Source organism: Osmerus mordax, chromosome 25 (assembly GCF_038355195.1).
Source record: "Osmerus mordax isolate fOsmMor3 chromosome 25, fOsmMor3.pri, whole genome shotgun sequence".
In the NCBI taxonomy this organism is placed as follows: Eukaryota; Metazoa; Chordata; class Actinopteri; order Osmeriformes; family Osmeridae; genus Osmerus; species Osmerus mordax.
The window spans coordinates 5,609,278-5,628,740 of record NC_090074.1 but is presented as its reverse complement, the minus strand read 5'-3'; the positions used below and the strand labels follow the sequence as shown (position 1 = coordinate 5,628,740).

General features: G+C 49.7%; 2 protein-coding genes and 1 non-coding gene across 3 annotated transcripts in view; 1 reads left to right on the top strand and 2 right to left on the bottom strand.

Moving 5' to 3' along the window:
- The window catches only part of kif20a (kinesin family member 20A), a 10,051-nt gene extending 4,618 nt beyond the window's left edge, over nucleotides 1-5,433 (bottom strand). The window contains exons 1-10 of the mRNA XM_067229173.1: nucleotides 5,323-5,433; nucleotides 4,588-4,759; nucleotides 3,059-3,172; nucleotides 2,853-2,972; nucleotides 2,418-2,556; nucleotides 1,854-2,029; nucleotides 1,441-1,546; nucleotides 881-1,093; nucleotides 444-555; nucleotides 81-155 (exon numbers count right to left, since the gene is read on the bottom strand). Coding sequence (XP_067085274.1) covers nucleotides 81-155; nucleotides 444-555; nucleotides 881-1,093; nucleotides 1,441-1,546; nucleotides 1,854-2,029; nucleotides 2,418-2,556; nucleotides 2,853-2,972; nucleotides 3,059-3,172; nucleotides 4,588-4,749 — 1,217 coding nt within the window. The 5' untranslated portion in view covers nucleotides 4,750-4,759; nucleotides 5,323-5,433. The remainder of the gene's footprint in view (nucleotides 1-80; nucleotides 156-443; nucleotides 556-880; nucleotides 1,094-1,440; nucleotides 1,547-1,853; nucleotides 2,030-2,417; nucleotides 2,557-2,852; nucleotides 2,973-3,058; nucleotides 3,173-4,587; nucleotides 4,760-5,322) is intronic.
- A 548-nt stretch (nucleotides 5,434-5,981) lies between these two features.
- On the bottom strand, nucleotides 5,982-6,054 carry trnaa-agc (transfer RNA alanine (anticodon AGC)). Its single transcript has one exon. It is a non-coding gene; the product is annotated as a tRNA-Ala (tRNA).
- A 234-nt stretch (nucleotides 6,055-6,288) lies between these two features.
- On the top strand, nucleotides 6,289-18,115 carry brd8a (bromodomain containing 8a). Its single transcript, XM_067228683.1, has 19 exons — nucleotides 6,289-6,308; nucleotides 6,907-7,003; nucleotides 7,154-7,223; nucleotides 7,317-7,366; nucleotides 7,771-7,893; nucleotides 8,052-8,132; nucleotides 8,337-8,401; nucleotides 8,839-8,981; nucleotides 9,179-9,370; nucleotides 9,501-9,582; nucleotides 11,318-11,481; nucleotides 11,941-12,418; nucleotides 12,507-12,550; nucleotides 12,882-13,159; nucleotides 13,401-13,493; nucleotides 13,635-13,703; nucleotides 14,636-14,918; nucleotides 16,461-16,505; nucleotides 17,390-18,115. The coding sequence occupies exons 1-19, from the start codon at nucleotides 6,290-6,292 to the stop codon at nucleotides 17,447-17,449; spliced, it is 2,436 nt and encodes an 811-aa protein (XP_067084784.1). The 5' UTR covers nucleotide 6,289; the 3' UTR covers nucleotides 17,450-18,115.
- The last annotated feature ends 1,348 nt before the right edge of the window (nucleotides 18,116-19,463 follow it).

Sequence of the window (19,463 nt, the reverse complement as noted above, 5' to 3'; positions counted from 1 at the left end):
GAATGCTAACAGTAGCTAACGATGTTCCAGCAGGAACGCGTCAGTAGGCGGGTGGATGCAGGTGGAGGAGAGAGACGTACTCGCTGATCCGTGTGGCCTGGCCCCGGCCGCCCTCCGGAAGGACGTGCAGCAGGCGGACGGAGAAGATGCTGTGGCTGAAGAGGTGGATCATGGGAAGTGGAGTTAGTATGGAGGAACGTCTAGCCCCGCTAGTGAGGGAGACAATCTCACAAGGGACTACAACTTGCAAGGTGTCTGAGTACAGAGGGTTGGAAGAGCCACTGTAGTCATATCATTAATTATTACTGATGGGTATTTAGTCAACACTAAAACAACACTAAGCAATTCAGTTATAATAGTAATTTAACTATATAAAAAAAAAGAAAATAATGATAACAAAAAAAAGATAGAATACGTTGTTGGTGTTAGAAAAGGTGTTGTACCTGCGGCTGGAGTTGTGGTTCAGATGGGTGCTGGCAAAGCTCTGGTTTTTGCGTCCGGCACCCAGGACCCTCCAGGCCTCATCAGCACTACTCACCTGGATCCAGGTCAGATCTGAGGAGAAGACCCACACAAAGTTCAATGTAAAATGAAGCTTTCTAGGACAATGTACTGGCTTCTACAACCTGCCCTGCAATACGTGTCAGTTGATGAGCTGGCTTATGCTTAAAACAAGTAAATAAATACAAGTATAAAGCTGCCAGTGAAGTAAGAACATTTCCCTGGATAAAATCCCTTCAAATAATGACTCCTTCACTTAAATTAAGTCACTGGATAAGCCATTTACAATAAAAGTCCAACTAGATTTCTAATCTAAACACGATGAGCCCCTCGGGTGTCCAGTCTAGTCGGTGTGTCCGGCACCGGGCCTGGTTCGTACCCTTGACGTAGGGGTTGCCGTGCTTGTCGTCGCTGAGGCGCAGGGTGGCCCTCTTCCTGAGCTGCTGGGAGGGCGGGGCCTCCAGGAGGTCGTACAGGAACTCGTTGTAGATCTCGTAGAAGGACACCCAGACGGAGAAGAGCGCATCCTGCTCCAGGTCTTCGCCGCCGCTGTGAGACAGGCTGCCCGGGTCCAGGCACACGCTGTCGGCCTCTGCAGGGGGAGGGAGAGGGGGACGGAAGTGTGTGTGTGTGTGGGGAGATGGAGACAGAAGGAGAGGGAGCGAGAGAGACAAAGAGATGGGAGAGAGAGAGAGAAAAGATACGGGAGAGAGAGAATTAAATCAACTGTGATAATATATCCGACACCCACCAGTCTTCAATCTGCACCTGCAGGGTGTCAAGTGTTGATAAAATGAAATGGGGATCTCTAGTAACCTCACACAGATAAAGGACGGATCTAGTCAGGGGAGGTCTGGTAGGAGAAGCAGGGAAAAAACACACAACCCTAACCCATCGCCGGGCGGTCGCAGCAAGACTGCACCCCCCACCCCCCCGTACCTTCCATCTGGGAGGCGATGTGGCTGGCCGTGGACAGACCTCCGACACCGCTGTCCCACGTGGAGCTGTTCCCCCCGCCGCCGCCCCTCAACCGGGAACACTCCTCCTGCCACCGGCAGACACGGGGCACGAGGTCGGTAAGGAGCAGAAGGAGAGCGAGTGAGTGTGTGTGTAGTTGTCATTGACTTTGATGACGTCATAAACCAACCAAACGACGAGGAAACGCATTTCGTTGTTGATCATTTCGTTCCGAAACTAAAGAAATTCCCAAATTCCCACATTTCCATCGAATCGCTCGTGTTCTAAAATGTTATTGAGATCAGCGATGAAGTCATTGAGAGAGCGAAAACCAGTAAGAGAGAGCGTGTGGCCTGCGCGTCTCCAAGTGTTCAGTCCCCTCCCCTCCGCCTCACCTCTCTCAGCAGGGAGTCCTTGCGGCGCTCCTCGACCCGCACCTCCCCCGGGGCCAGCTGCCTCACGTCCTGGGAGAGGACGGGCTTCAGGTCCATCGGCCCGTACAGCCGGCCCCGCAGCTTCCCGAACACGGACACCAGAGCTCGGGGCAGCAGGCCCGCCTCACGGCCCACCCCTGACAAGGAACCAGGCGAGCCACGTCAGCGGCGGCAAGACCATCCGAACCAACGATGCGTACATGAATTAACCGATTCGTTTAAACGGTTGTGTGTATTGACTGATGCCAATAAGTGGATGTCCTTTAGGGTTGTGTTGACACCAAATACATTGCAGTATTCCAAATATTTTGCAGTATTCCATGGTACTATTACACCATAATAACAAACAATAGTAGTAATCACACATACATATATATATATATATATATATATATATATATATATATATATATATATATATATATATATATATATATATATATAAATGTGTGATTATAAGGGAGATACAACCTAGTAACGGATAGAGTGGAGGATGGTTACAGGGCTCTGGTGGTAAATTCTCACCCTGGATGGTGTAGGTCTTCCCAGAGTTAGTGACTCCGTAGGTGAAGAGAAGTCGGTTCTCTCCGTGCAGAACATCCCTCACCATCTCCTTCATGGTGCTGTCGTAGAAGTCCTGCTGGCTTGTCTCTGGCCCAGAAATCTACACACAAGAAACACGGAGACTGAGATTATGCTCAAATGTATGTATGTATGTATGTATGTATGTATGTATGTATGTATGTATGTATGTATGTATGTATGTATGTATGTATGTATGTATGTATGTATGTATGTATGTATGTATGTATGTATGTATGTATGTATGTATGTATGTATGTATGTATGTATGTATGTATGTATATATTACCAACATTGGTAAGCTTCAGCTCTCTTGTGTAAATGTGTGTTCCTGTACCATGTGAAAGAGGGACACGCGTGTGTGTGTGTGTGTGGTACCTGTGTGAAGGTGAACTTGTGGATGCTCTGGGTGATTCCCCTTTCTGCGCTCTTCATGTTCTGAGAGTCCTTGGGGGCTTTGAGGATCACCGTGTCGCCGCTTTGAACGTGTACGCAACCCTGGGAAACGCAGGAGGACATGTTGACGTGCTGCGTTCACAAGCGCTTCGCGTGGCGAAATAGGCAACTATCGGAGCAGCTCTCACCTGGTCCTCCTCCCTTTCCTTCTCCCCGTCAGTCAGTGGCCGGACGCGCAGATAAACATTGACTTTCTCGTCACTGTTTCCTTGTCTAGGCCCTCCAGTCTTCACAACTGGTTTCTGAGGACAGGAATAAACAATGTTAAAAGTGTACCTTTGCTGTAGTACAGCGGAGACAGGCTATAGAAGCAGCCTTCATTACAGAATACTTATTTCCCCAGCGTCACTGATTAAATCGTCTGACTACATACAAGAATCAATAGCTGTGTTGTCTGAGAGAGTGAGGAATGAATGAACGACAGCTTTTAGCATCCCCGTGCCGCTAATCTAACTGTCAACCTAATGGCTGACCCCCAAGGAAAACCCATTAGTCTTTGTAAGAAAATAAAAACACTTCTCGTGAAGGGTAGAGTTCCCCATGCTCTGACAGGCAAGGCAAGTGTGTGATTAATACCAGTCCTCCCTGAAGGCTTGTTCAAAAGAGCAACTCATTCCACTGATAGCCAGTTAAGATGAAGTATATTTATATTGCCCTGCCAACATAGTTGTTAGGAACTTGTTTCAGTTTGCACACAACCAAGCAAAACAGAACAAGAGCAATCACCACATTACACAAGGAAAATAATTTTGTATAAAAAATATAAAAGAAGTTGCAAGGAGTATGCAAATAAATGAGAAAAACAGCCTTGCGGATATAAGATCAATTATTTTATTTACTGAATGGTCTTGACAGTTTTTATATTTAAAGGAGGTTTTACATTTAAAGGCCAGAATAAGTTGGGAGGATGATTAGATTTATTAAATAGTCAGAGATCGAGATCATTTTAAAAACACCTTTACTATCTTCAGTCTTGAGTTTGGTTTCTAGCTTACTCTTATAATTGGTTTGGGCGTTTATGACAGCCCTCTTAAATTTAATAAGTCAAAGCAATGACACATACACACATGCAGGGAGAAGCGACACACCTTGAACACCTTGAAACACACAAACACACGCAGGAACTGTTCGCCAAAGAAATTATTGCTTTACATTTTTTCCATCCTGCTGTCCTTCCCCTAATGGCAGTCAGGAGCAGTAAGCAGCCATTTCAGCAACGCCCAGGGTTCAAATTCAAATACGTGCTAACCAGGAGAGCGATGTGTTTTGCATGTTTTGTTTTTTTATAGCGGTGCTTTGCAAAAGAAACCCCTGCGAGTAGCAGTATATGCAAACTTCACGCAGAAAAGTCCGAGAGATTCCGCACCTGAGCAGCAAACATGCTCAGTGCGGGAGTCGAACTCACAACCTTCTGCACCGAGCCGCTTTGTCCAGTTCCCTATCACCTCTAAAGGCATTGACAGTTCCCATTTCTCCATGAATTTGAACTACTGATAAAGCATAAAACAAAGGCTTCTTACTTTATTTTTTTTACCTATACAGAAGATTGCGAGAGGAAAAAGGTCTTGTTAGTGACAAGTTGTCACCTGTCAAAACGAACCCTCGCTCATAGAGAAAAATAATCATGTTTAACGTGGTGCTATAATGTGGCTCTTACCTCTCGAGGTTCCAGCCCGGGGGAAATGATGGATAGCTCCGGTGGAGTGATCCCCTTGAATAGCAGACCTGCAAGTCCCCCCATGTCTGCTGCCGTAGACTCGAGGACGGGCATGTCTTCGTCATCAGAAAAGGGTCCACTTGGAGACGCCAAATACGCCATAGCCAACGATCTGTTGGAACCCGTTTTGCACGTTCAGACAAACTAAGCTAACGCTATTACTAAATGTCAGGCTTGCTATAAAAATTTGAGCCATTTCTCACTCTCGCTTTTATAAGGGTTTACACAAGGCGACGTATAAATGCATATATAAAGTACAGTAGAAGGCCAAGGATCAGAAGTACAACGGTAGAGTAATGGAACAGTTTGTATTGCAAAGTACCCACATCTCAGCTAACGAGGTGAACAAAAATAATACTTCCGTGTACTACAATAATAATACAGTACAGTGCAAGCAACAATAACGTAAATTGCTGAAGTTTATAGAAACCATAACATCCTCATATAGATATGTACACAATACAGAATTTAGGATTAGAGTTGGTGATTGCAGGGAAGCAAATACAAGCTTGTTAAACTTGATGACTTGCCAGGAAAACATAGCCAGCTAGCGTTAAGCTAGCTAGACTAGCTACCTGGACACAGTGGAAACACCACCGGCGAATTGTAATAACCTCTCAAATATAAATTAACATAGCATAGCAAGCTCCTCTTTTATATAAACATTGCGCTAACCTTGTTCCGAGTTTGTGATCGTCGTGGAAACCCTGCTGGAATCACAAGCTAGCTAAACACGACTTTGTATCAATACTCCTTGCTTTGTATCTCTACGTTTGCTAACTACTTACACACACGGTTTTCTTACAATTCAAACACCGCGCTTTACATACCCGAACCAATCGCTGTGTATAGTTTACACGGGACTCAAAAAACATGTCCAATTGCGGAGCTCGTGGGCGTGACTATTTCTTCTTCTTTGGCTTTAAATGGCAGATTGACACCAATGTTTCTGAGATGCATCATCGCCATCAAGTGTTCGGGAGTATAAAGCCGGTGGAATCATCTCGACATAAACCTAAATAACACAATGAATCAATACATAATAAAACAAACTTACATCCTTACCCCCAAGTAAAACTCACATGCCAATAATGTATGGCTTACAGTTCCCCATATCACAAACTATCACCATACCACCATTGTCACTGGCCACCTTTTGTGTCATCGTACAAGTCATCTAACTTAACATGCTTCAGTAGCTTGACATCGCCAGACCAATTCTCAAATCGAGTACGCGTCTGCCAGAACATATACAATACGAGCTCTTAAAATATGCCGGTTTCCCGGGAAAATACTTCGACATGATTGACAGTTTCTCACAAAGTCAAAACGTTTGGAGGATGCGGGCATCGATCCCGCTACCTCTCGCATGCTAAGCGAGCGCTCTACCATTTGAGCTAATCCCCCGGTGAAACGGACGAAGGATTAAATTGACCAATATTCCACATCAAACGCAAAAATGAAAAAATACATAATAAACAGTAAGTACATTATAGATGTCTGTTGTGAAGCAAACACTTGCTATTTACAATTTTACGTTAAACTAAAAAGTATAATTAACAATCATCGAATGAACATTGTATTGGTTACCCCACAGGGAGAAATTCAACTTGGGAGGGTACAGGGGAGGAGTGACAAGAAGATGGCGAGCGGGGTTGGAAGTGAGTAAATAACGAGTTATAACAGTATTTATACATAGCAGACATACGCATGACAGTTTGGGTTGGCATGAGCCAGATAACAAGTTGCATGCTATGACAATTCATACATGAAGTAAATGCCATTTGTATATATACTAACCATGCACAACATGCATGAATGGCTGAGCTAGTAGCCACCTCCTGCTACTGTATGTTAAGGTACGTTAGCTCGATTACAGCTAGCTAGCTAGCTAAATCTGACTAATACGCAAAACATGCACAGCTGCACAGCCGTCCTAAATATCAGCCGGATAGCTAACATTATGGCATTTTAATTTTACAAAATGATATTTTCTATTCTTAGAATGTTTTACTCCTCTTGCACAATATGTTCGCATGATAGCAAGTGACATTTGCAAGCATGACCCTCCCTCGCACATTAGGTTGGGCTTCATAGGTTTTTATGATCAGGACAAGATGACGGCTTTGGTTGACCAAGATGAGAAGAAAACATAAAGTTTGACATGAGCTTTGAACCAAGAGATTCGGAACAATACTGAGCTATGTATGGATATTGATTTACTCCTTTTTCCTCATCCCCCTAAAACTCCATCTGCAGAACACAAGTTGCTCTCCATGGGGCCTACCGAACCATGGTCAGTAAGGGAAAAGCTGTGCTTGGCCACCTCTGTCATGAAGAGTGGAGACCAGAACTGGTACTGTAATCATATCACTAATGATATCCTATTACATAACACTTTTTTTTAGACTACATAAACGTTTGGCCACAGGATGAAAAAAAAAAGAGGAAAAATGGACTAAAAATAGATCATTATTGCACCTTCGTTGTAATTTAATATTTCTAGGGTGTCTGTCAGTCGAGCCATTAAACCCTTTGCAGAGCCTGGACGGCCCCCCGACTGGTTTTCTCAAAAGGTAAGACGGGCAGACATTTCCAACCGAAAGCAAGCAGATGGCACCTCAGAGTACAGTGTGTTTGACCCTCCTCTTCTCTCCTTTTTCTCTCAGCACTGTGCATCTCAGTACTCCGGACTTCTGGAGACAACCGAGGCACCGAAGTAAGTAAAGAAACTCGACATCAATCATCTTTGGGATGTTCTAGTGCTGTTTAATGAGGTACCATTCCCCTTGGTCACCTTTAGATAAGACACGCTTGTGGTATGATGCAAAATTACCGAGACATGGAACTAGAACATCCTTATGTCTGTAGGTAGGTGGATAGCCTATGATATCTGTGGTACGGTGTTTGTTACATTTACATTTAGTCATTTAACAGACGCTCTTATCCAGAGCGACTTACAGTAAGTACAGGGACATTCCCCCCGAGGCAAGTAGGGTGAAGTGCCTTGCCCAAGGACACAGCGTCAGTTTGCATGACCGGGAATCGAACTGGCAACCTTCGGATTACTAGCCCGATTCCCTCACCGCTCAGCCACCTGACTCCCCTACTTGTTCCACACAGACGGAAGCGGGGGGAGAAAGGGGAGGTGGTGGAGACGGTGGAGGATGTGATCGTGCGCAGGCTCACGGCGGAGAGGATCGACGAGCTCAAGAGGCTGATCAAGGACACCCAGGAGAAACACAGGTACGCCCGGCCCCACAGCGGCTCCATTCTCGCCAGTCGGAGAGCAAGACAGCCCGTCTCTCGTCCATAGCGAAATCATCGTGAATTCTGTGGATGAAGGCATCCAGGAGCTGTAGGCTACTTGACGAAGCAGGTTTTGCGATCTGCGCCGTTCACAGGAAGCTGAAGAGAGAAGCTGAGCTGATCCAAGCAGGCCACCTGGACACCCAACTAGAGGAACTATGGAGCGACATTCTGCAGTAAGACAAACATCTGTATAATAACGGCGTTATTCCGGCATTAGGCACGTTTCACACGCCTGTTTTTAGCACCCAAGAAATACCTTATTGGCTTGAACGTTCATATTGGATGACACTCTTTGTTGGTAGGACACCCAGGGAATTCCTAGCCAGTGGTTTCCCCAGAGAAAATGTGACCCTCGTGTGACCTTTGTGTCTTATCAGGAAGAAGAAGGAGGACGATGAAACCGCCGAGGAGAAGAGAAGGGCGACAGACGCAGCCTATCAGGGTACGCACGACTCGTTCGACGGACGCCTGTTCCGAGAAACGCTCGTTGTAGCCACGCGCTTGTTACGAACGCGCGGACCGGGCGTCGTCCAAATCAGTTGCCGCTCACCGCGTGGTGTTGGATTTGATTTGATTAAGATCCTCATTAGTGGATGCAGAAAGGCATCAGCTACTCTCCCTCGGGTCCACACAGAACACATAACTACGAAAAAACAAAAGCGAAAATCATCCTCACCACCCCCCAAAATAATAATAACAAGGAAGAACGGAATTCAAATAAACATACGACGCACGTTTATGTCTGACACAAACGGCCGCGCAAATTGTGCTTCGCTTGTCTTTTCCGGAACTGGCCTTTCTCGTGTGTGGTGTGTGTGTGTGACGACTGAACTAAGAGCAGTCTTACCCCTGCCGCCCCAACCCCTGAACCCCTTCCAGCCAGACAGGCGGTGAAGAACACCCCTAAACGAGTGCCCAGTGTGACTGTGCGATCCCCCCCGGGGTGCGGTTCGCCAGGCCTCGAGTTCCCCCACGGTGACGCGCTGCCGAACCTGGCCGAGGATCCCGGCTCTTCTGTCCCTGTGAGTCCCTGTCAGGGGGGATGGGGAAGGGCTAGGGGCAGGGCTGGGGGCAGGGCTGGGGGCAGGGCAAGGGGCAGGGCCAGGGGCATGTCTAGGCGCAGGGCTAGGGGCTCCAAGGAGACATGACTGGAGTTCATGAAAACAATCGCACACACGGTGCAGGTGTAAAGACAAGGGCATTTCCCTTTGACCTCCAGGCCCCCGGAGCAGCAGTATTCATGCCCCTGACTGAGACCTCGGTGCCTGGGGCTGGAGAGGGGGGCCTGGGGGCGGTCCTGGAAGACTCCCTGCAGAAGAAGCTCCTCGTCCAGAAGGCTACACCCCCCCCCTCCCCCCTGCTCTCTGAGCTGCTGAAGAAAGGCAGTCTTTTCCCCACCAGCCCTAGACTGGTAAGTCTGCAAAAAAAAAATGAAAAAAATAATAATAAAAATTCAATATTTTTTTGGAGCACATCCATAGCAGAGGCCTGGTGCAAATGCGGGCAGTGCTGAGGCAGAGGGGTCTGCCTCTGTCTTCTAGGTTGGCGATGGTGACCTGGCTTTGACTGCAGCACACGACTTGCAGCTGACTGCGCCCAACATACCTGGCTCCCAAGCAACAGGTAAATCCACAAGCACCCCCCCCCCCCCCCACCCAGCTTGCTCACAGGGCGTACTCTTGCCTAATACTAGTTACATAAGCGAGAGTTGCGAGGATATATATGTGGAACGTTCTAGCGCTGCTTAGCCTCGCGATGCTGTTCTGAAAACCGCTGCTTTTTTGTGCTTGCGTGCTTAAAGGCGTTATGTCTGTTCTGGAAGGGACTCTAAAGGCCGTGGGGAAATTGGCTTTGCTCGCCCCCGACCGGATGTTTGTTTGGAAAGCTAAAACTCCCAACTTTGAAAAGAGCATTTACCGCTAACCTGTATCCTCGAGCGCTAAACAGTCAATATTGACGATACGACGCAAAAAACACTCTGGACACCTTCCTGTGGAGCTGTTGAGACCACAGGTGGTGTGTGATAAAAGGCTAAGACATTCAATTAGTACAACAACGTCCACAGCAGAGGAAGAATCCCCCCCCCCCCTCCTCCTTGTTAGCATATCGTCATCAAGTTCCAAATGAACGCATGTCCGAGGGTCCAGGGAGAAACAAGTTTGATTATTCCGACCCTCCATCAAAACAGCCCTGCATTACAATCGTGGAGTAAAATCAGTGTATTCGTGTGTGTGTGTTTGCCCGGGCAAACCTAATGCTTCCCCTGCCCTTTGTGGATGCTGTCTATGTTCTATGTGTGTGTGTGTGTGTGTGTGTGCGCCAGGTGCCCCTACACTGTCTCGTCTGCTAGAGGCTGGTCCTGCCCAGTTCTCCTCTCTGGGCTCCTTGTCCAGCCCGGAGTCTTCCGCCGGCGTCCCGCTCACAAGCACAGCCCCTGCTATGGACTGCCCTGCCGCGCTGCACACAGGTCTCTTCCGCTCGTCTCCGTGTCTGTCTGTGCTCTATCCCCCCCCCCCACTCCCTCCCTCCTTTTCCTCTCTGCCCTCAGGGAAGTGTTTAGTTTTTTTGAAGGGGAGCCTCCATCTTGTTTTGAAGTAGGGGTATCCTAAACCCTGTTCTCACCTGGTCTGAGCGGGCGTCTCCGGCGATTTTGATCCCGAGCGGACAGCCGTGCGGCTGCGGACATCTGGCGTTAGAGCGCGTCTCCGCGCGCCTCTCCAGGGATTTGATTTCCCGAACGGTTTCTGTTCGCAGAGAGCAAAAGCTGTCGCTGTTTTTACCCAGCAGGAGGCAGCAAAGGGCGCTCCTGTGCCTGGTCTTCCGGAAACGAACGGAAGCAGAAAAAGACATCAGAACAACACAGACTGGGTACTAGGTGGCATCTAACTACGTCCTGGGTGCATTCACATCTGTTCTCAGAGCTGTCCTCTGGTGATTGGACCACCCAAGATGCGAGTTAATGCCAGGTGTGAACAGGGGCTATCACCATGCACATTTTGAAATGGACAGCTGGACACTTTTTGCCAAATGAGTTAGCAAACGTTCAATTCGGCACCCACAGATTCACCAGTGTTTTTCCAGTCATAGAGTGACGCAACCGTTATATTTCACGGATTCCAATCGTTTGGTTGTTGTTATTAGTGGTTGCTAATACTGCAGCAAGTGTAACCAATGTGATAGACATTCGCCCATTCAGGCTGGGGGCGAACATTGAATGTGCCCCACGAAACCCGCCGGATGTCAGTTGCGTCGTTGCACTGTCCGAGGTCAAACCATCCCATCTCATCTCACCATGGCCGGTCTGGAAGCCACGCGGTCGGAATGACCCGGAAGCCCTTCCCTTTCTGTGTGTGGGCAGGGGGAGAGGAGGTGGCGTCGGCCGTGCCGGCGCGGTGCCAGTCTGGCTCCGGTGGGGAGAAGGTGCCGGAACTGGGGGAGGAAGACCTGGTGACGGTGTCGTACATGGGCGACGAGCTGGACCTGGAGACGGTGGGAGACATCATCGCCATCATCGAGGACAAGGTGCCCCCCCTGTCTGGGATCGAAAGCGATCTGTCCTTCTTTTCCTCAACAAAGCTCCGGTTAAGTCCTCTGGGGGGTTGGTTTGAGAAGTGCGTGGAAGGAGGGTGGGTTAGATGAAATTCCTGTGGTGCTCTGAGGTCATGTTTTGATACCGTTGAGATCGAGTTGATGTTAATGGGGATTTGAGGGCGAAGACTTGTTTGTGACTTGCTTGGGACTTTGAAAGGTCTAAACTCGATGGGAAAATTGCGACTGGCTCCCACCTCGATTGAGATATATCGAGGATTGGGATTGAATCTAGTAACTTCGTCTTCATCAAAAGTAACTTTGAAGTACAGTTAAGTTTTACGCGTGGTAACGTAGCAGGGAACGCTGAAAACAGGTTGCAGCATAGTGAGTAACGGAAGGTTCCGGTGACGCAGATTTTCTAATTGAGTGTCCCGTCTCCCCTGTCTCCAGGGAGACGAGAATTCGGAGGCCCTGGACGCCGCCGCCGTCGAGGCTGCCCTGTCCCTGTGTGAGGAGAGCGGCCACGCCCTCAGCGGCCCCTGGGAAGCCCCCTTCAGGGCCCCCGAGTCGGGTGCCCCCCTCGGAGCGGGACCCTCCCAGCTCTCCTCCCTCCACCCGGCCTCCATGCACGCCGGCCTGGAAGGGAAGAGGGAGTCGGGGGGCCCGAGGGGGGGCTGCGGCGACGGCTCCGACCGGTGCCCCTCGGCGTACTCCCTGGGCGTGGGGGGGGCGCCCCCCTCCTCGTCCTCCTCCTGCTCGTCCTCGTCGTGCGGGTCGTCGGGGGCGACGGAACACGGCCGGGCCTTCCTGCAGGCCAAGGCCACGGGGGGCGGCGAGGGGGAGGGGGGCTTTGCCGCCTCCTCCCGCGGCGCCAGGAAGCGTGGGCGCGAGGCGTGGACGCAGCGGGGAGCCGACGCCACCTGCGGAGGTCATTGACGCACACGCGCGCGTGTAGACGGTGGTTTCGTTTGGCGATGTCATGTGGTTGGTTCTCTCATCAAGCTTCTCTTTTCCAGACTTGCTCTCTGAGGGCGCCCCCGCGACCGCCGTGCACCGCAAGGTCAGACCCGACAGGACGATGGCGTAGTTCGTCATGCCGTCTTGTTAGGCACCTTAGTTTCCCTTGAAGGTCGAGATCCGTTCCACTCACCTTTCTCCCTCTCTCTGTTTCTCTCTCGCCCACTCCCTCCCCCCATCTCTCTCTTTTTATCCTCCTCGCCCCCCACCCCACCCCCCCTCTTTATTCTCCTGCCCTCCATCTCTCTCACTTTCTTTCTCCCTCTCACCCACTCCCCCCATCTCTGTCTCTCTTTCTCCCCACTCCCCCCATCTCTCTCTGTCTCTCTTTCTCCCCACTCCTCCCCATCTCCCCCCCCCACCTCCCCCTCCAGGAGGCGAAGGAGGACGGGGGCCCGAGCGACGGCGAGGACGGCAGCGTGGCGTCCGACGCCAAGGAGCCGGCGGGGGCCGGCGGCGGGGGCGAGGACGACGACGGGGAAGGGCCAGAGGACGAGGAGGAGGAGGAGGAGGGCTACCCGTCGGAGGCCGAGGGCGAGCTGGAGCGGGCCAGCGAGAGCGAGGATGGCTCCAGCCTCCACACGGCCTCGTCCTCCCTGCGGCTGCACGCGGCGGCCGACTCGGTCCCCAGCAGCCCCGCCTCGTCCCAGTTGTGAGTGAGCCGCGAGCGCGCGGCGCCGTATAGTGTAGCGGGCGCCCGCGGTATGGCGTCGGGTCGAGCGGTGCGAAGTGGGCACGACGCGACGTGGACACACACTCACGCCGGACTAACCCTAACCTCCCCTCCCTTTTGTGTGTGTGTCTCTGTCTCGCCCTATGTCCCTCCCTCCCCCTCTCCCCTTCCCCCTCCCTCCCTCCCTCACCTCCCTCCCTCTCCGGTGCTCCTCTCCCAGCTCCATGAGCAGTGAAGACCAGGAAGCCATCCAGGCTCAGAAGATCTGGAAGAAGGCCATCATGTTGGTGTGGCGCGCCGCGGCCAATCACAGGTCAGAACCCCCGCACGGATACACGACGAGCAACACGAGCATTCACTGCTAGCCAGACGCGTGCTAGTATATGCCCCCCCCCCCCCCTCCTTCCCCCAAATAGAAAGTGATGTGCGTGTGTGTTTGGTTGCTTTGCAACAGGTACGCCAATGTGTTCCTACAGCCAGTGACCGATGACATTGCTCCAGGGTACCACAGTATAGTACACAGGTAAGAACTGGGGAAAGTCTGGGCTGGTCATTCTCTTCTCAAAGTCACTTCAGGAAGACACCTCGTGGGGCCTGTGCTACACTCTGTTTCGGGCTTCAGGCCAATGGTCCTTCATGGCTAGCCTCTCTCGCCTTGCCGCTAACCATTTCCTCGCTTGTACATCTACGTCAAGCCTTCTCCCCCCTGTCCTCTAAGTCAAATCGTACGGCCCCTTTTTCTTTTACAAGCAACGGCACACAGAGGCTTCACATACGCCCACAGAACTGCACCTAAACCCTCAAGGAAGACACGTGAAAGCTCCCAGGAGAACTCACGCCCTCTACACGTCCCTCCATCCTCCGCCCCCTCCTCTCCTCCCCTTCTTTCCTCCTCCCACTCTCCTCTTCTCCCCCTCTCCTCTTCTCCCCTCCTCCCCCTCTCCTCACCCTCCTCTCCTCTCGTCCCCTTCTCCTTTCCCCTCCTCCCCCCTATCCTCTTCTCCCCCTCTCCTCCTCTCCTCTCGTCCCCTTCTCCTCTCCCCTCCACCCCCTCTCCTCTTCTCCTCCTCTCCTCCCCTCTCGTCCTCTTCTCCTCTTCTCCCCCTCTCCTCCCCTCCTCTCCTCTCCTCCCCTCTCGTCCTCTCCTCTTCTCCCCTCCTCCCCCCTCTCCTCTTCTCCCCTCCTCTCCCCTCCTCCCTCCTCTCGTCCTCTCCTCTTCTCCCCTCCTCTCCCCTCCTCTCCTCTCCTCTCGTTCCCTCCTCTCCCCTCCTCCCTCCTCCCCTCTCGTCCCCTCCTCCCTCCTCGTCCCCTCCTCTCCCCTCCTCCCCTCTCGTCCCCTCCTCCCTCCTCTCCCCTCCTCCCCTCTCGTCCCCTCCTCTCCCCTCCTCCCCTCTCGTCCCCTCCTCCCTCCTCCCCTCTCGTCCCCTCCTCCCCTCTCGTCCCCTTCTCCCCCAGGCCCATGGACCTGTCCACCATCAAGAAGAACATCGAGACGGGCCAGATCCGCACCACGGCCGAGTTCCAGCGCGACATCATGCTGATGTTCCAGAACGCCGTCATGTACAACAGCTCGGACCACGACGTGTTCCACATGGCGCTGGAGATGCAGCGCGACGTCCTGGAGCAGATCCAGCAGTTCCTCGCCACGCAGCTCATCATGCAGACCTCCGAGTCGGGCATCAGCGCCAAGAGCCTGCGCGGGCGGGAGAGCGCCCGCAAGCAGGACCCCTCCGACAAGGTAAGGGGTGGGGGTCATAGAGGACACTGGGGAAAGTGTGTGTGTGTGTGTGTGTGGGGGGGGGGGGTTGAGGTAAAGTTTTGCGGAGGGTTGAAAGGGGGCAGGCAGGGTTGGAAAGGAGTTATTCTTGGGGGGGGGGCAAAGGGTTGAGGACCAAGGGTTAGGCAAGTCTAGTATGGGAGGTAATAGGGAGAGAAGAATCGGATGCTTCAAGAAGCAGTGGGATATAGGGCAGGGGACAAAATGATCGTTTGAAATTATGTTTGAGTCACTGGGTTTTAAAGATGGAGGGGCGGGCCTTCACGAGAACGACATTCGGAACACAGTTCCAACGTTGTGGAAGAAATGTATATTACCAGACCTAGGGACTGCTGTGCCCGGCGTTGTGTGAGTATTTCTTCGATGTGGAAAACGAGCACGTTTTCCCCATGAACGGCCGTCGTCCAATCATTCCGCTGACGTTCGGTGTTCGTTCCTCATCCCTCACCACTGACGCATGAACACATCTGCTGCTAAAAACGGGACCAACTGTGGCCCGGAAAAAAAATCGAATCGTGACCACACACGTCCACTCTCACTTCACACCCCGGTCCATTCCATCCCTCCCCTTCCTTCTTTCTTCATACTGTCTGTCGTTTTTCGTTACGTCTTTCGTGTTTGCGACCCCATTGTGTTTTCCCCTCTGTGTTTCTGTCTGTTATTGTTTGCTGTTTGTGCGTGTGGGAGCGTCAGAGTTGGGGGACGGCTGTCGGAGTTCAGACTTTAAACTCACTGAATGTGACTGGAATTGGAATCAAATTGGAAGTTGCAGAATTGAATTGACAGTGAAATGGAGTGTAGCAAGGTCGTTTGGGCCTTACTAAATCGTCCAAATGAAAGGTTTTATTCTAGCTGAATAGTATTCTAATTAAAATCACAGACATACACAAAATGTCATCAGGACCTTGAAGGATATTCCTGAGATTTACAAATTCACTTTCACATTGCACTTTATTGATTCAGAGGCACTCCAAATGTTTCTCATAATGGGGTAGTTCATCCACAACGTATTCCATGGCTCTAATGTGCTTCTGACAAAGAACGCCTCTAAAATGCACCCCCGATTCCAGCAACGCTCCTTTAGGCCTCGTTCCACAAATTGGAGCCGATTCGAATGAGTTCCACAAATCCCAAACCAAATGGACCCCGACTCTGGCGCTTTGTATTCCCCGTCTGATGAACCCGTCACACTCAGCAACCGGAGCTTGTCGTCCTTTCTTTCGGACGGTTTGGCAGGTCGGCCGTTATCACCCGTCCGTCCGACAGAAAGGAGGACGAGGGAAAGAGCTGTGGGCTCTGCCTCACATCCTCGTTGTCCGGGTGTGGCACGGAATGACTGGCTGGGCCTCATCGTGAAATTGTCCTTGTGCCCACTTTGTGGGTGTGTGTGCTACCGCTGTTACAGTGTGTCTTCTGTGTGTCGGTCACTCTGTCCCCTCTTCTTCCCTTGCGCTCTCTCTCTCTCTCTCTCTCTCTCTGACTGGATCTTCTGTCCTCTCACAGGACTGTGTCCCCATGGCCTCTCCTGCCTTCCTTCTCTCTCTCTTTGTAAGTACACTGACAATAGCCGCAGCCGATTACCCGCTCAAACCGTTTTTTTTTTCTGTTCATTTTTTTCTCTCTCTCCCCCCCCTTCTCCACACACACACAGTTGTGGCCAAATAAGGTTCACTAAAAACGAGTTGAAATTTGAGTGTTTTTTCGTCACCATTCTGGATGTCACTGTTTATGTATAGCTTTATTTTTGGTTTCAAATCCTAGCTAGCTAGCATGCGTAACACGATTGGGTGTTCTCAGTGTCATTTAGAGCATAACGTGTACCCCATAAAGGAATATTTATGGGAAAATACCCCACCCCACTTACAAACGTCTTTGTAACTACCTTGATAAGAGCTGCAGCCCATAATCTGCTAAAATGGTTTTAAATTTTTTTTCTTGCTTTCTCTTCTCTCTCCCTCATTCAGATATATTTGAATATTATAGAAGCTTTTTCTTTCAAAACCAGCAAGATAGCATTCCTAACATAACTGGGCATTGTGGTACAGTTACACAGAATACCGGTAGTAAAAAAATAGGTCAGTAACGATTGCAGCATTTTTAGCTTTTTCCCCCCCACTGTCAACCGCAAAAATAAGTATGTGGATATACCAGCACAGTCAGGTCAACAGTATTCTGGAATAAATTGTGCATTTGAATTAAGTGTATAATTAATTTAGTACCTGTGGAAATATCCATCTTAATCCTTATACAGGATGCTGTCAACCAGTCTAGGTATAAAAAAAAAAGATAAATAATACAATTCCTGGATAAGCCATTATTTGGATGTAGATAGCATTTCATACTCCTCACCTTTCAAATTCATAATCACAAAATCCATCATCTTATAAAAGTAAACTGACAGCTTTTTGACATTTCTTGCCCCGCTGTACCAGGACGGGGGCACTAGAGGGCGCCGCTGTGCCATAGAGGCCGACCTGAAGATGAAGAAGTGACCCGGAGGATGCCTGGATGTCTGGGAGCGCGACGAGACGTCTGATCGATGCCCTCCGCCCCCCCCCCCCCCCCCGCCCCCCCCTGATCCGACACGGAGGACACCCCTGGCTGGGTAAACCCCTCTTCCTCCCATCTCCTTCACAACATGGACCCCTCTCAGCTTTAAAAGTGCAATGCTAACCACTCGTCATGTAGGTGAAATTAGACAGTACCACCACCCCCCCCCCAAGAAAAGCACTTATAAAACCATGAGAGCCTGGTTGTGTTCCGAGGGAACGAAGGACCTATTTTTATAGGAACGAATGCACTTCTCGTCTACCCTCCTCCCTGATGGGAAAAGGGGACAACATCCTTACCTGCACATCGGTTACCAGTCTTGTCATGTCGGTAACGCAGATCGGTACATGTTTAACGTATTAAGACAAGGTCATTTTGTTTCATCTGGGCCAGCTGAGGAGGTAGTCTGGGTGCAGGGCGAGTTGTCTGGACTACACTGTGTTAGGTCGACAACGAATGGCCGTAACCTTCCATTGTGAACATGTGATGTGATGTGTTTTGAACGTACTCTTGTCTAGTATTGTACGGGCATGTCCTGTTGTGTACATACGCCTTCGTCAAGGCAGTCATGAATGTTTGGGAAAACAATAAACATTGCTGACTAAGAATGCTTGGTTCTAACTAAGTTCTGAATGGCGTCACGCTGAAAGGGCCCCCCGGCAGAAAGAACCAGGTCCAAACTCTGGATATACTAACTGGAACAAATGAAAGCTTTCACAATCAAACGCCACAAGTGTCGGAACTTCTTCCTTTGAATTTTTTATTATTAAACCATCAGCAAACCTATGCTGTGCACAAATCAACTGAACACCACATCTCAGTCAAGTAGTGACAAACAGTTACAATACTTCGAACCCTCACTGACCAAGTCTTCTCGACCAATAGCAGACAGCCCCAGTACAGGTGACTGGTGACTGGGCGACCGACCTGCTACATGTGTCGTCTTCATGACCGGACGTCTAGAATATCAAGTGTGAGAATATACAAACTACAGCTCAAACGAACTTGAGGGGAAACGAAACCTACATGAGAATGCTGCTAGTAACAGTCAATCATGAGAGTAGCCTAGCACTCTGGGTTCATCAAGTACTGGCGCTGTTTGGGTGTGTATTTCAAAGTGCTGGCCGATATTACGAATATTAGTGATAATATCGCAATAATTTTGACAACGATGTAAAATCAGAAAATACAGTGAATATCGAATATAAAAAAATCTAATCACAAAGAGCATGTGCACAAACTGAAAATAGCACGCGCACAGGCACTCTCTTTTTGTCCTGTCACATAAGGACCTCTGCATGAATTGTTCCATGTGAGGTCCATTTTGTCAAGTTGCAAGTACCATGTTATGGCAACTGCTTAAACTTGCAATACACATTTTGTACTTTGTAACAATAGCTGTTCTATCTAAATAGTTTTTGATGTTTTCTAATGGGGGCAAAAGGAAATCATGTTTTTTTTTTTTTATGCAAATGAAAACATATCGAGATATATATCGAATATCGTAAATTTGATAATATCGAGATATATATTTTTTTAATATATATCGCCCAGCCCTAATATTTCATGTGAACTGTTATTGTGCCACAGAGGGGATATGGAGAGGATGAGATGCTGGGCATGGCTAAAGCTTCTCATAGGGCTGCATGCAGCAAGTGTGTGTGTGGGAGGGGGGCTTTCATATAAAACAACATTACAGTGTTTCCAATCAGTCTGACCAAATGGACAATAGGATGGAAAACAGCATCATCGCCTTTTGGCTAGTCTTGTAGTGCACAGCAAAAACGGACCGACAGGTATCTCCAGTACCACACAAAAGATCCATCGTTAATAGAAAGTGGATCTAGTGGATTATAAAGACCTAGAGCTCATTGATTTTTGTTTCGCTAGACGGAAGTAAATCTACACATTTGTTGACTTATATATTACTTTTAAAACATTTACCATCTCATTTTT